This window comes from Anser brachyrhynchus (genome assembly GCF_964034855.1).
Source record: "Anser brachyrhynchus genome assembly, chromosome: 13".
Classification (NCBI taxonomy): domain Eukaryota; kingdom Metazoa; phylum Chordata; class Aves; order Anseriformes; family Anatidae; genus Anser; species Anser brachyrhynchus.
This window is the reverse complement of record NC_137708.1, coordinates 19,318,937-19,334,497: the sequence shown is the minus strand read 5'-3', so window position 1 is coordinate 19,334,497 and position 15,561 is coordinate 19,318,937. Positions and strand designations below refer to the sequence as shown.

General features: G+C 47.5%; 1 protein-coding gene across 3 annotated transcripts in view; it reads left to right on the top strand.

Moving 5' to 3' along the window:
- Positions 1-2,437: 2,437 nt before the first annotated feature.
- Positions 2,438-15,561, top strand: part of GAB3 (GRB2 associated binding protein 3) — a 57,602-nt gene continuing 44,478 nt past the window's right edge. For 2 of the 3 annotated variants that reach the window (XM_080553564.1, XM_080553563.1), the window contains exon 1: positions 2,438-2,645. In XM_080553564.1, coding sequence (XP_080409690.1) covers positions 2,574-2,645 — 72 coding nt within the window. In that variant the 5' untranslated portion in view covers positions 2,438-2,573. The remainder of the gene's footprint in view (positions 2,646-15,561) is intronic. The other variant, XM_080553565.1, reaches the window with a different exon arrangement.

Sequence of the window (15,561 nt, the reverse complement as noted above, 5' to 3'; positions counted from 1 at the left end):
CCTTTCCCCTCCCTCCCTCCCGATTACTCTTCTTTCCACAGGGGAGGAAGGATTTTCACTGCTCTCAGCATTCATCATAACCCTGTATGCCTTGCAATAACATGGAAATGGGCAAGTTTAAATAGAACGCTTGCTTCAATCAGTTGTCTGTGGGGTCATGAAGGAATTTCCCATCAAAATGCAATTAGCCAATCCGCTCTTTTCTCTTTTACTAGTAGCCAAGTGCTATTTCTCTCTGAAACATCAGGAGAGGAGCAGAGCATCACTTTCACAACGAGCAGAGAGCTCTTGGGTACCAGGCTGAGGCGAACTGCACCCACATGCGGGGTCAAACTGATCGAGCCCATGCTGGTCTTTGCTAGGGGCATGTGTCAGATTAGTTTGGTGAGGACTTCAGCGCTTTGTTCTCTCTGTAACAATGGCTACTGTTGGTATCTACGAAGGCTTCTCAGCTTATGATTTTATTCCAGGAAGTTTCACTGCAAGAAATAAAATCTCTCAGCAGACTTTGAAGATTTGGTGAGGCAGGTTCTGCTCTTGTACAGGAAAAAAGGAAATTTCATCCTTATTGCAAGTTCTTTTTCTTTTTCCCAGTGGTCAGGAATTTTTTTGAGAATATTCCTGTAGCTCTGCCTCCAGCCGATTTTGCCTGGAGGCACCATCAGCCAGCAGAAGCTGCTCTCTTCCCAGGAAGCACCAGCTTATGTGTAAAATAAAAGCTTCAGAAATGAGACAAACGAACCTAAGCAAACAGCCAAAAATCCTACAATTTCAAGCCTTTCAGCATTGCAATAAAATTAAGATTTTTTTTTTTTTTCAATTGGGGTTTGCTAACGATTTCTGCTTGTATACTTGAGACATCCTTGAAATCCCAAACTGAATGCTAATGGACAAGTGCAAAAGCTGGAGCTAACACAGAGCACCCCAAGGGTTGTGCAGGATTGTTCAGCCAAAATTGACTTTCCTCTGGTATTCTTTCCCTTCGCTTTCCACTTGGTTTCCAGCCTCAGCTCGCTCTCTACAAATGCTTTCATTTGGTAAGACTTCTAAAACAAAGACCCTGGCATTCACCATCTTGGTGAAGCGTATGCTTAAGTAAAGGATGTTGTAACTTGCAAGTGGTTGAGAAATTTGTGCACAAAGCAGGGCAAGAGTGAAATCCCTCTTCTTCCATCAGGGCTAGATACCGCTCGTTTTGAAGCCTGCTCTTGTCCGACACGTACCCGGGTGACATGTTATCAGCACAGCGAAACCTGCTAGGCTGAGAAAATAACTTTGTTTGGAGCACAAATAGCAAGAAGGCACAGCAGCTTTCATAACAAACACGTTACCCCCCCCACGCTCTGTTTAATTTTGCTTTCTGGCTTCCTGCATTTCCCCCCAGGTTACAGGCACGATGAGTAACCTGCCGTGGCTTTCATTTATCCTGAACACACTGGGGAAGTGTGGGCAGGAGCCATCGAGGGAGCAGCCACACGGCCAGCAGGGAGCAGAGCCACTGTGCTCCTCCTTGGCACCATAGCTACCGCCCAGCATGTGTTTTGGGGACAGAAGAGACAATTTAAGCAAGTGTTGATGTCTTTTGACTGCCCTGCGTCACCCCCTCTGTTGGTCACGTACGAGTGAAACTAGTCTCAATCCTGCTGAAAAAAATAGCCTTCTTTATTTTGATTTTGGACTTGCTGTGTTCCCAAAAGTCACTTTCCTGATTCTGTTCATCACCAACCTGTCCCATCCCTCCCTGTCTCTTGTGCCACCACACGGCAAGCAGCATGGGGGAGCTGGTGGGGACCCGATCGGTCTGAAAAGGATCTGGGGAAAAAAACGGGCGTTGTTATGGCACTGCGGGGACAGCACATGAGGCATGCCCCCCTCTGCGCTGCCCTGGTGAGGCCCCACCTGGAGTGCTGCATCCAGGGCTGGGGCCCCAGCGCAGGAAGGATGAGCGGGTCCAGAGGAGGCCACGGGGATGATCAAGGGGCTGGAGCACCTCTGCCGTGGAGGAGGGCTGAGAGAGCTGGGGATGTTCAGCCTGGAGAAGGTCTGGGGGGACCTCGCTGCAGCCTTTCAGTACTTGAAGGGGGCTTGTAAAAAGGATGGAGAGGGACTCGGGCTGATAATGACAGGACGAGGGGGGATGGCGTTAAACTAAAAGAGGGGCGATTCAGATGAGCTGTTAGGAGGAAATTCCTCGTTCGGAGGGCGGTGAGGCGCTGCCCGGGCTGCCCCATCCGCGGAGGCGCTCGGGACCAGGCTGGACGTGGCCCCGGGGCCGACCCCCCCCAGCCCCAGCCCCAGCCCCAGCCCCGCGGGGCCGCCTCGGCGCCGGGCTTCGCACCGGGGGCGGCGGCCGGGCGGGGCCACCCCGGGGAGCCGCCCGGACCCGGGGGTGTCGCAGCGGCTCCCCCCGGCCTCCATCACGTGCTCGGCGAGCCGCGGGGCGGCGGCGGCGGAGGGAGGGCCGGCCGAGCCGGGGATCAATGTCATGACTTCCTCCAGCGCGCCCCGGCCGGGGGAAGCCGCTCGCACAGCGCCGGGGAGGCCGGGAGGCGCGCCCCCGCGGCGGGGGGAAGATGAGCGCCGGGGACGTGGTGTGCACCGGCTGGCTCATTAAGTCGCCCCCCGAGAGGAAGCTGAAGAGATACGTAAGTGGGAGACGCTCCCCCGCCGCGCCGTCGCGATGCCCCGGCGGCCCCGCGCGGGGACGGCTCGGGGGGGCACGGCTCGGGGACAGCCCCCCGCGGGCGCCCCGGTGCCCCCCGAGCGCTGCTCGCCCGCTCCGCTCTCGTCGTGCAGCGGCGCCGAGGCTGGAAACCGCGGCTCGGTTTCGGTTGGCGCTGCCATCGCGGCCGGCCCGGTAACGGAATTGCGGGCGCGGCTGTTGCGGGGAAGGGCAAGGACCCCCCCCCCCCCCTTTGGGGGCAGGGGGGAGAAAAGGAAAAAAATTAAAAAAGGAGGGGGAAAGGGGGAAAAAAGGGGAAAAAAATAAAAAAGGGGAAAAAAAGGGGGGAAAAAAAGGAAAAAAGGAAGAAAAAGGAAAAAAGGGGGAAAAAAAGAAAAAAGGGAAAAATAGGGGGAAGAGGAAAAAAAAGGAAAAAGGGGGGAAAAGAAAAGAAAAAAGAAAAAAAAGAATAAGGAAAGGGAAAAAGGAAAAAGGGGAAAAAGGAAAAAATAGGGAAAATAGGGAAGAAAGGAAAAAAGGGGTAAAAAGGGGAAAAAAAGTAAAAAAGAAAGAAAGGAAAAAGGGAAAAAAGAAAAAAGGGAAAAAAGGGGGGGAGGAAAAAAGGAAAAAAAGGAAAAAAAGGGGAATTAAGAAAAAGAAAAAAAGGGGGAAAAGAAAAAAAGGAAGAAAAAAGGGGAAAAAATTTTAAAAAAGGAAAAATAAGAAAGGGAAAAAAAACACCCTAATACTTGACATCTTAAGTCCCGGCTTTGTTCAGATGCTCGGCGCTTTCCGTGCCATGTCCGTGCCGCTGTCATGCACCAGCTCGGTGCACGGGGGGCGGTCACTGGTGAAAAGCGCTGCGGGGGGGCTTGGGGACCCCGGTGGTCCCTCGTGGGTCGCGGTGTCCCCAGGCACAGCCATGGAAGTGGCCTGCCACCTGCCCCGGCTGGGCTGCGCGCCCTGTGGGGCTGTGGCCACGCGTGTCCCCACCGCTGCCCGCGTCGCCCGCAGCGTTTGTCACGCTTGCTTCTGGTTTATCAGCGTTTTTCCCCGGGCTGCTGATGTTGGCTTTTTGTCGTGGCATGAGGAATAGCCGCCCGGCAAAGAATGCAGTATAGACAGCGCTGGGTCGGGTGTTTTTCCTTTCTGCTTAACAGCGAGGAGAAGGGCTCGGCTTCTGCTGTCAGCATTGACTTTTAACTTGGTGGAAGGCAGAGTTTCTTCTCTTAGATCATAGTGTGGCATTGAAACAGCTGAATATTGCTTTGTTCCACTAACATTTTCCAGTTCGAAAATAACCACGCTGATGTGTCTCGAGGGAGCTGCAGATAAAATATGGATATCTAATTTTTGTTGTATTTTATAACGAGTGTGCTAATGGCCCTTCAGAGCAGACACCAGACAATGCAAGAGCCACTGATTCACCCAGCTGGTGTCATTAGTAACTCTGTCAGTGAAGCTATTTCTGATGACTCTATATTCATAAAAGGGCGAAGCAGAGAAAACAGAATGTGATAAAAAAAAAAAAAAGGCTGGGATTTGAAAGCCCCCATTATACGGTTGCGAGAGGATGGCCACAACAGGGGCTCTGCTCAGCCTGCAGGACTCTGCAGCCTGCTCCGCTGTGATTTTGCAGTACAAAACCTGGGGCGTTTGGGTCTGTGTTACTCTGCAAACAAGAATCACTGGATTAGCCCAATCTCTGTGGACTAGGCTTTGTTTTCTGGTTAGGGGGATAAACTGCTCCGTAATAAAGCAGAAAGAAATCTGCTGGAAGTGCAGTAGAGGTTAGTGCCCTTTCTCATCTGCCTGGTGACACAGGCGATGCTACAAACCAAGTGGAAATCACCTCGGACCTGCTGGGAGCTCTGTTTTTCACTTTTTTTGTAGTTTCACCAGTGTGGCAGCTCGGGCATCACGCGCAGGGTGGTGGGCAGCCCGTGCTGAGCCACCCTGACTGCTTTAAACCAACACGAGCTTGGAAACAAAGCCTGTGTAAACCGACTTCGGTAGGTGTCGAGCATCAGCTGTTCACAGCAGCCTGGCGTTGGCTCGGCTCCTGAGCAGCCAGCAGGCGTAAATCCCCAGCTTTACTCCAGCCCTGGGGCTCAGCTGGCACAGCCCAGGGTCTGGGATGGAGCTCGCAGGGAGCTTCAGAGGGGGGCCTGCCCCTGCCCATGGGTGCCCTGCTCCCACCGTGCTCCCCCAGTTGCTCACACTGGGTCATTTTACTTTTCCCTGAGCTCAGCATCAGGCCCAGGGCTGTCTGCCTGATGAAGAGATCCGTTCGCAGTACTCAGGCTCTCGCCATAAAGCCCAGTTAAATTCACTGGGAACTGTGGTGAGGAGACTGGGATCAAATGCTGAATTCAGGTTGGGAGACCAGGAGCTGCAGACAGCCCCCTGAAGCCAGTGGGAATATTTACAGTGCTTATAAAATCAGACCAAAGTGCTTTTGCAAAATGGGACCCCAAAGACCGGAGCATGCCCTGCTTTATGTTTGTTCTGTGATGAAACCAATTAGGTTTTCTACACATAAACAAGGTCGGGATTTGGCTCTAGGTGAGCAGGACGTTGTTTTCCAAACTTTGAGAAACGAAAAGCAGGTGTTAGGAGCCTGTATTTTTCCTGTAACGTCTTACAAAGCTGATGCTCTCAGTAGTGCTATTCTTAGAAGTGTCTTATCATTCCCTAACAAAGGCTGCTCTCTTACATGTGCAGGAAACGAACATGAGATTAATTACCCGCGTGTAACTTTCTGTAAAAACACAGCGCCTGATGCTAAATGCTGAGAATTCATTAGAAAGCACAGGGAGCCTCACTCCAGCAGGCAAATACACCAAGTGTTTTCGTAGCATGCGAAATTCCGACACTGGAGACATGAAATCTGCCACTCCAGCCTATCTTGGAGAGGCAGAGGACTCTCCCAGGAGAGCTTTTGGTGTTTGCTGCAGTTCTTTGTCCCCCACATGTGACCTGAAAGCTGTGCTGCTCTCCTCTCAGCTTCTGGGTTCCTCGTCCCTTGGGGCTGGGGGTGCTGGGGGCTCCCCAGGCTCGGGGGAGCTGGGTGTGGGGAGGGCAGGAGGGGAAGAAGCTGCTCCCCAAAACTGGGAAGTGGCGGCGGTGGAGGTGAAGTCTGTCCTGCTCTGACTGAAAATGCGAAGTTTCAGGTGCACTCGGCCCTGCGGGAGGAAAACCTGGCCCCGCTGGAGATTTCTGTTATTGGAAATTAGGAAATTGGATGTTGTGGGAGAACCTGCTCCAGGTTCGAAGGGTTCCTGAGTGCCCTGTATTAGAGCTAAATACATCCAGCCAGGGGGTTAGGTTAGACACAAAGAACCTCGAGGGGAAAAGGTGTTTGTTAAGAAGAAAAATCAGAAGGCTCAGGATGGTGGTGTTCACATATCCCAATTCTGTAATGTTAGCCTTGAACAGCAGTTTTTTTGGTGCTTTTCATGTTGAGATACAGCTGATTGCTGACTGATAATATCTGTTTTCTGCTTAGTGGAGTCAGGGAGAATAGTTTCATGGCCTAGAAAACAAGGGAATTGCTGCAGCTAGTGCAAAATGTCACTACCAGGGAAATAAAGGCACAGGGAGGGCGCAGAGGATGATGCTTAATGAAGCAGGAGCTCGATGACATGCAGAAGACACATTGTTCGTGTGCTGATAAGGAGACTGCATTTTTAGCAGGTGGCCAACTCGAACCTGCCCTCAAATCGCTGTGCTGTCGTTCCTCACGCCTGGGAGCAGCAGCAGGGGTAGTCAGCAGCCTGCCCGAACACCCTTGAGTTTGGTGGTTTGCAGGAACAAAGGGTGATGGACAGATGCTTGCTCAATGTGAGTCAGTGCAGCTCCGCTGAAGGCAGCACTGCACAGCTGTACCCCAGCTGAAGAGCTATTTTTAATCTTCAGTACTATACGAATTGATGAGGGAAGACCACTTGCTCGAAAAAGGCAAGTTTCCCACTTTACTTCAGGGACTGCATTCTTCAGACCTTATTGAAAATCAAAATTCCTTCTCAGCATCTCTAGAACGAGAGTCCAAAATGGACTTGGGGGCAGAAAACTCAATATTGCACTTCTTAACTCTCTACTCGTTGAGGTGCCTGGGCTGGAAGGGCAAACAGAGGGCTTAGCTAGCCCTAGATGAGCTAACTGGCCAGGCTGAGACTAATTTTTGAGTGTGGCATCTATGCAAGGCCATACAGGGTGTCTGCAGGGAAGGTTTGGCAACTCAGGCCAAGTTTAAGTTAGAGACCCCATACCTCACAGTTACTGCTTCCACGGCAAGTCGGGTAGGTTCACAGAACCCAAATCAGCAACGGCGTAAATTAATGTTTTTGGCTGCAAAAAGTTAGGAAAACGGTGTCCCTGCTGTTGTCTCTGCTGGAAGGGCCATCGGAAGGGCACAGCAGGTAGCAGGAGACAGTCGCTCCTGCCCGGGGGGATCAGCCAGGCCACAACCATGCACCCATTGCCAGGGTTGTACGAGGTAAGAGAATCTAGACGACTTCTCCATTTTTAGCTGAAGTTCTGGTATTTATCAGGAGAACAAACGGGAAGTTACTGGCCACTAAGAAGAAAAAGTAAAGTAGAACTGTGGAAGAGTTTGCTGAAGTAATAGGAACAAGACTCCCCCGGCACAGCGAGGGGTGGGTGGGACGCGGAGCGCCTCTCTGGTCTAGCAACGGCTGGTGTCAGCAGAGGACACTGCCACCCTCATCTCAGAGAAATCCCCGGGTGCTGTATGAAGTCAAATACTTCTGCTGCTGCTTTGGGATTTGGGGGAATTCTCCAGAAAATAGCTATAAAAGAGAAATCTGAATTTAACTTCTATCCATCAGCCTTTTTATTCAAATGTGTCCTACAAAGCCTCACCTCTCGTGCTCTGCCCCTCTGAGCAGAGTTATGGCCACCTTTCATACCCTGGTGAAATCAACATCTCTAGATCACACTGAAATTACTGAGGTTATTTAACCAATTTATGCAAGTTTGTAACCCTAGTTTATAGGGCGGATGGGAATAAGAGTACCCTGTGATGGAGAAAGATCACAGAGCCATTTATCTGCTTGTAGTTTTAAGCTTTGTACCTATGTTTTTCCTGTTCTTACTTCATTTTAAAGGCCAACATAAATTATCTCTGGTTTGTGTATAGAGGAAAAACTCGATTTTGAGAAAACTATATACCAGATGAAGACTTCTTTAGTATAGAAACTCCTGTGTTGCAGACTCTACATCCCCTTCTTTGTGAAACCCTGAACAAATTAATCTCACTGGTAAAATACCAGCAGAAAATTTATTTTAGGGAGGAGTTTCCATCATTAAACATTTTTAATTAGCTCAGTGCAAATCAGACTGTGCTCCAGCATTTAACCATGTTTTGGTAGGTTAAGTGGGATGTTTATTCTAGACTATTTTCTTCCATTTCAAACATGTTTTGGTAGCTTAAATGCAATGTTTAATGAGATAGGCTGACTTCTAAGAAAAAAATAATTTCTAAAAAACACTGCTGTTCTTGGCAACCTGAGTATCAGAATGTTAAGCAGAATAATTTCCCTTGGACTATTTATTTGGGTGGGGCCGTAATAGCTCTGAAGCCCCAGTTTAATCTTTGCCTACATGTTTTCAGTGCACAGGAATGTCCAGCTATTGGTTTCTATTCAAAACAGAAACCCACAACTTATCAGGTCTTTGCATTCAAAATAGAGACTTTAAAAAAACATGCTTGTTTCAAATAGAGAAGGAAATGTTAGCTTGAGTGGTAATTAAACTTGTGATGCAATCAAACATATATTAGAGGAAAAAAGCATTAAAAGTAGCACTTCGGTGAGCCATTTGTTGCAGCATGAAAACTATAATATGAGTAAACACATTACTTTTACCAGCAACGCATCAAAATGCTGTGAACGTGCATTATGCCAATTTGTTTTTTTTTTAGGGAAGGGGAGAAGTTTACCTTTACAATGTTACTTAGTAGAGAAACAGTTGCTGCATTTGCTTGCTCCTCCTTTTCATTTGAGTTGGAAATGAATTAGGAATGAGATAAGACAAGAAAAAAATGCCTTGTTTGAAATAAAATTTGCATGTCAAAACATTATGTGCAGCCAGATAAAATAGATTTTCCTCTTTCTCATTTCTTGTTGAATAAAATTCAAGATTTCAATCTTTTATTATTTTGAACTTTACAATATTCCTGACTTGTTTTAGTTTGCGTTGCATCAGAAAAAAAAGCCCTAAACATATAGCCATGCAAAGTTCATTTTTAAAAACTGCTCCATAATTTAGTACTTGATATTTCTTAAAAGTAAAACAAAACTGATGTCTAGCCTCCAGGCAGCAAAGCACTCTCTTTCCTTTCTGAGGTTAACTCATTAATACCTTTCTAATTGCTAGAATGAAACAACTGTTCTTAGAGATGTTGTTATTCCCTTCCTCTGAAGCAGCTGATGCCAAAAACCCCACCTGAGCCCTGCAGTCAGAACTACCTTGCAGCCTTCTGCCAGAGCCTGGGGAGGTGCGTTTCAGCTGCTCGGTATCTGTTCCCATAGAGCGTTTTACGAAAAGACAGTAAAATGTCATTATTAGTATGAATTTAAAATTACTTAAATGAAGGTGTTAATTTAAATGGAACTTGGATTGACACCTGAAAGCTTTTGACTCATTTTTGACAATGCATTTTAAAAGACAGTAGTTTCTGTGAGCCCCATTAGTGGCAAATATTATTTGCCTTTGAATCCCGAGTCTCGGGGATCGTGGGTTATGTGTTTGTATTTCTGTTGGGCAGAATAATGGTCATAACGGGGCACTTTCTGAATGTGCAACTGTTGTAATCTCAGCAGAGAGCATAGTTTGTGAACAGTCTGTTTTCACATACCAGACTTGCAAACTGTTTGTGGAAGGTCAAGGATCTTGCAGTTGTGAATCCATTTGTTCAGGCTGACAGGAGCTGGTGGTGCCAAGGAGAAGAGGCCAGTAGTACGGAGCAATCATCGGCCATTTGTTACTTGCAGACCTCACACTCTGGGTGGTAAAGCCGCTAAACTCACAGAAGCATTGAGCTGATGCCTTGTGAAATCACTTTCTGTAAAGGCTGGGGAGGCTGGGCGCACACGCCTGTGGATGTGCAGACACGCATCTGCCAGCCAGCAGCTCCGGGCTCTGCCGCTGACCCCAGCGTGGAGCCGCCAGCAGGCCGGGGTGGCCATGTGCTGGCCAGACCTCTGGAGACGAGAAGAAGCATCTGACGAGGTGCCAGTGGGGCTTAGAGAGGCAGCGAAGCTGTGGTTGCACAAGAGGTCCCACGCTGCTGCGTGAAGTGCTTGCTGCTGCTCCAGCTACTACATCTGTGTTGTTTACTAATATTTATAGTGGAAGCTTTGCAATCTTAAGTTTTATTTTTAATAAGTTCAACATTTTGAACCCATCCTAATAAAATGATTGAGTTCGCACTGAGGACTTAGATTAAAAATAAGAAGCACTTAAGCAGCTGAGGGAACTCCTTTTCTGAGATACTTAGGCGTCTTGCTCCCACTGAGATAGGATTTGCAAACTGTTCTCAGGCGGTACCCCTCTGATGTGAAGGGTGCTTTAAAGCTCTCCACTCGCTTTCTGTCCCTGTAGTGGGATTTGAACTGCTAAATGTTGGCTGTAAATGGGACTCTTACTCCTATTTCACTTGGATGCTTTCTGTAATGTCCCTTCTGGACAGATAACCCTAAGCATCGTATCACCCTGAGCTGTGGATCATATGATAATGGGAAACTGTTTTTGAAAAGTGAGGGGAAAACACCAAATACATTCCAGCATTATTTCAGTATCCTCCCCAAACTCCTGCTTTCGTCTCTGCTGAGCCTGAGAAATGTTCAGGCTGAAACATCATTAGGACAAGCAAACAAGAAGGTCAGAGGCGAGTCGGACTTGCATAACGAGGAGCCGTCATGGTGGTGACACTGCCTGCTTCCCTTGGGCATCTCTGCGCTGGGTTTGCAGAGTGGAAACCTCATAATACTGGCTTGTAAAAGGGAAAAAGCATTTACTGAAGTGTTACTAGACTGCAAGGCTTTAGCAGTTTGGTTATGAAAAACATGCTCTTTTTTTTTTTTCTTCTTTTTTTCAAATTCACAACTGAAAGTACTGTTGCTATGTTACTGCAATGGTGTGTAGGCTGCTAAATAAATAGAGGCAGTTTAGTCCATGCCAGAAATAGAAAGCCAGGTCAGAGGTGACATTTGGGACATGTTGAGAAAAAAAGAATATATAATTATTTCTTTCCTTCCTATCATTCTCTTCAGTCTCATTAACCCCGGGCTTACTTAGAAGGAAATTACAACAGAATTTTGTGGCATGTGAGAGTACTAAAAAATGACACCTCTGGCGTTTCACTGAGGCTTTTGGTTTTGTTTCTTGCATGATCAAATTTGTAAGGGAAACTCTGGTGGAACCATGGCTCCTCACACGCTTCTGTACTGCGTGGCTGCTCCGGGGTACCCGAGGGACGGGGCACTGCCGAGAAGTCCCTCTGAAAAGGTGTGCTTGGGAGGGAAAATGCAACAAAGAGAGCAAGCTTTGAGAAAACACGCTGCCGTGAAGCCAGAAACAGGAAATCTGAATCCATTGTCCTTTTTGGGACAGCCTGGCGGGTGACCAAGGCCCAGGCACACAAAAACACGCGTAGGCCCTTGCGCAAGTGCCCCTGGGTACCTGCCGGAACCCTTGGCCCTCTCAGCTCCGCTGTAGGCTTCAAATCACACACGAGCTCTGGGTTTCACTCACCCAGAGTCACCTCTGGTGGCACCCCCAACCTGTGGTCATAACCCAGCCACCGAGGGGGTCTCCGGGGGCAGGACCCTTCCCCGGGCCTGCTCTGGCACCGGAGCGGCAGTGAGCCGCCAGGCCTTGCCCTGCCAGGGGGCGCGGGGCAGAGCACTCTGCTCCTCCGTCGGTCAGTGGAGCGGCTTCGTGATTAATCTGGAAGATTATATATACATATATACATAACTTACAAATACATATCTTCAGTTGTAAACAAATTATTGATGTGGCGCAACAAGAAGCGTCCGGTTTCTTTGGGAATTAGGGGAGAAGCCCACAGCCGTAACCTAAAGCAGTTTGGTGCAGGCAACCCCTTAGAGGTTTCTTTGTGGTGTTTTTGTAGTTCCACAGATCTGCTGCTTTCCTACCAACCAAAAACGTAAATGTACCTCCGATCCAAGAGAGCTTTGGATCCAAAGTGGGAATCTGAGGCATTCCAGAAAATGCCACATTGACCATAAAACTTAAAGAGGAGAACTAAATTAGTTCTCAACAAGAACCAATGATGCTAAGTACAGGTTTTCTTGCTCCAAAATTGCAGGGCTTTTGTAATTCTCTTTTTATTTGTTAGCATATATTGAATGGAGGGCTGGAATTTCAATGGCTAGGAATATTTCCTTACATGATGGATTTGAATAGCTGATTTAATAAGAAACTTTTCCTGATTTTCAGCTACAATCCAACTCCTGGATGCCTTTAGACCTTGAGCCACAGAACCTTGATGAGGTTCTGTGTCAGCACATGAATGAGTTGTTCAGGACCATCAGGTTTTTTTATTTATTTACATGAAGAATTTGCTGCTGCTGTGATTGGAGACATTTCCTTTTTCTAGCACAGCCAGTATTCAACCTCGGGCTGAAGGAGCAGGGTGTCAGAGGCTTTCTTGTCCCCTGTGGAGTTCAAGCTCTGGTTTGGGCTCTCTCAAATCCGTTACCCTTGCCAGAGGTTGCATTTATCTCAGACTCTAAGGAGCAATTATTATGATTTATCTGTCTTTGGAGTGAAAAAGATTTTACCAGGCATTTCCTACACAGAAGTCTTCAGCCGGGAGAATTGCAACCTACAGCCCGTCCTTTCCAGAGCTCTGTTGCCCACGCTCAGCAAATTGCCCAGCCTTCACCACCACCAGCAGCATTGCTAAATGGAAAGGAGGATGAATTACACCCTCTGCAGCTCTGTTATGTTATCCTCCTAAAGGATCTATTTGTCTCTCATTGTATTTCCAGGCCCTCTGTGTTTGACATGATCTTCTAAACTCTAAATTTGGTGTATCAGCTGGTGAGTTAAAGCTGTCTGCCCATTAGAACATTCCTCGTGGGCTGCAATGATGTTTGCCAGTTCTCTTTGCTGGGGCTAGCAGCTTGAATGAAACCTTATGTCAACCAGAAGATGTCTGACATGGCCAGGTTTCGGATATGCTATAGATAGCCAGGTGAAGTGTAAGTTTGTTTACACCGCTGCTTTAAGTCCCTAAGGGCTCCCCTTACAGCGGCGCTTACCTCATGGTGGCTTCAGAGAGGCTTTGGTGAAACCCGCCATCCGAGAGCAGGGGATGCAAGCTGGGGGGGTGAAGAGCCAGACAAAGCTTTCTCAAAGCTGTCGCTGTATTGTCCTTTCCAGAACAGGGATGGAGAGGGAGAGTCACAGAGATGCGCTTTGGTGCTACGTCTCAAGAACATTTCCAGGCAAATGATTTGCATGCAATTTAGCAGCCTGAGCTAGGTGAAGATTTCAGCAGTGTTGGCCCTAATTCTCAATGTTCAGAACTTACTGTGCACCCACAGGCAAGTTTCTGTTTGACTCGTTCCTCAAGGGCTTACTGGATTTGGAAATGGAACTGGGATCTGTATGAACATAACAATGTAGATTTTCATTCAGAGATTGCTGGTTTTTTTTTGTTGTTTGTTTGTTTGTTTGTTTTGAAGAAAGGAAGTGTTTTACACACCATCCATGCTTAGGAATAAAAGATAAGGAGCAGAGGAAAGCAAACTCAGACATAAGACCCCATCCAATTAATAGCCATGGCACCCAGGACCACTGTGTTGCAGGACAGCTGGTCACTTCTGGCGTGAATCTAGCATTGCTGTGGTCAAGGCACTTGCTTGGGTTGGATAGGTGGTCATGCAGAGTCACTCCAGGTCTGGTTCACAGTCTCAGCGTAGGGCAGGATCTTCATGAGTCCTTGCTGGGACTGGCAAGAAAAGGCAAATGATGCTGCAGAGCAACAGCAGCAAATAGGTACAGTGATGTAGCACAACTCAGTCTAGACTGTCAAGCAAGAAACCTTTGCTTTTCTGAAAAAAAGTGCACCTATAATGGACAGAGAGGCCAAGTAAGCATTGTCTTTAATAAACTGCTGGAATTGGGCAGGTCTGCGGTCATGCTGGGGCATTAGATCTGAAGCTTTCATTTCCATTTATCGGCTTGCACAAAGCTGTATGAAATACCTTTTTGTCCTCTCTGGAAGGATTTCAAATAAAGAGTACTGGGCTCATCAGAAAAAAAGTCCTGAAATAGAAATGGCACCTCATATTCTATAGAAATACCAGTGCTTCAGAAGAAACCAGAAGCCAAAAAATGAAACAGTCTCAAATTCTAACCCATTATGACTGCATTTCTGGGCAACATTTAAATAAGTTGAGCTGTTTCCCCCACATATTCCTCACAACTAAGAGCAGTACCTTATGACTGCTGATATCTTGTCTTCATTAAACACTGAAGCTGAATATGAGTTGAGAGCCAGGCTTCTCTCTGCAGTGGGTTATCAGCTCTTGTACCAATTGGCTGGGTAGAGATCAAGGACAGAGCCGTGGTCCTCAGCAGCAAGGGGATGGGGAAAGGAGGGCTCTGCCTCCAGGTAGGGACCCTCACCTCTGCCATTATCAGAGCTCCTGGTAGCTCCAGTGTAGCTGGAAGAAATGGTATGAGATATAGGAACTGTGGCATTTATTAGCTGGCAATTGGAAACGGAAGATAATGAATGGATAAGTTAAAATGCAGAGTTTCAGTTGATTTTATGTTACATCCTTCACACAAAACATTTCCACTCAAAGAGACTAGAGCCAGACAGCATTATGGCGAAAAATAAAAGTGGAGTTACACAGAAATGGGTAACTTCTTCAAAAGAGTAAACTGTCGCTGAAAAAATCTCACTTTCTATTTGAGAGATAAAATCTATGCACGGCACAGCCATTTTTGCTTTGTGAGGCGTAAGATTTGCATGACTCACGGCCAGCAGCACACCAAGGACCCAGAAGCGATGCATAATACAGAAGCAGGTGCTGGCTGCTGGCTGGGGGGATTCCCGCTGGTTCTGTGAAATAGTGATGCTGTTTGGTGGGGCAGCACCAGTCCGTAGCTTTGGGACGACATCTTCAGCCTCTCTCTGCCCTCGACCGCAGCTGCTGGGCTATAGGAGTGCCTCCGCTTTGGGCTGTAGAGCAGCTCTCTCCATGTTTTGGGTTTATTTCCTACAGTTCCAGCTCCTCCAGCAGTGAAGTCCGGTGGCCTGAGAGATTTCATGTGCCCCCTGCGTGACTTGCACCTTCCCTAATGACTGCAGCCCTTTGGGAACTCTGGGGAAATACTCGTCCACTTCAGAAAATCTCTAAAAATCCATTCTTTGTTTAAAAACTGACCAGACTGCATCTCTCTTCCTCCAGCATATCTGCTTGTTGTGTCTGTGGTTATTGGGCTCCATTTGCAGCTATGCCATTAGAGCTAGATTCTGGAAAAAGCATCTTCAGCACTAATAGCCCAGAGCAGCCATCGCCACCTCGCAGTCACGTTGCACTGCCATGCACCGTCAAGGCTGTTAGGAGCTGCTTATTTTTTCTGGTGCCTGTCTAACAAACCTCTGTTAATCCAGAGCAATATATTCCTTTGGGAAATTCCAATAATCCAAGCTTGGTGATAGAGCAAAATTCTGTCTTGCTAACCAGTTTATGTCTACTGCTGATGAAACAACCACCACTATGTTGTTTCAAGAAGTTCCATTTCCAATGTAGTCATATAATCTACAGGAAGATTATATACCTGCATGCTGATGCATGGATTTAAATCAATATAATTATTCTCATAAA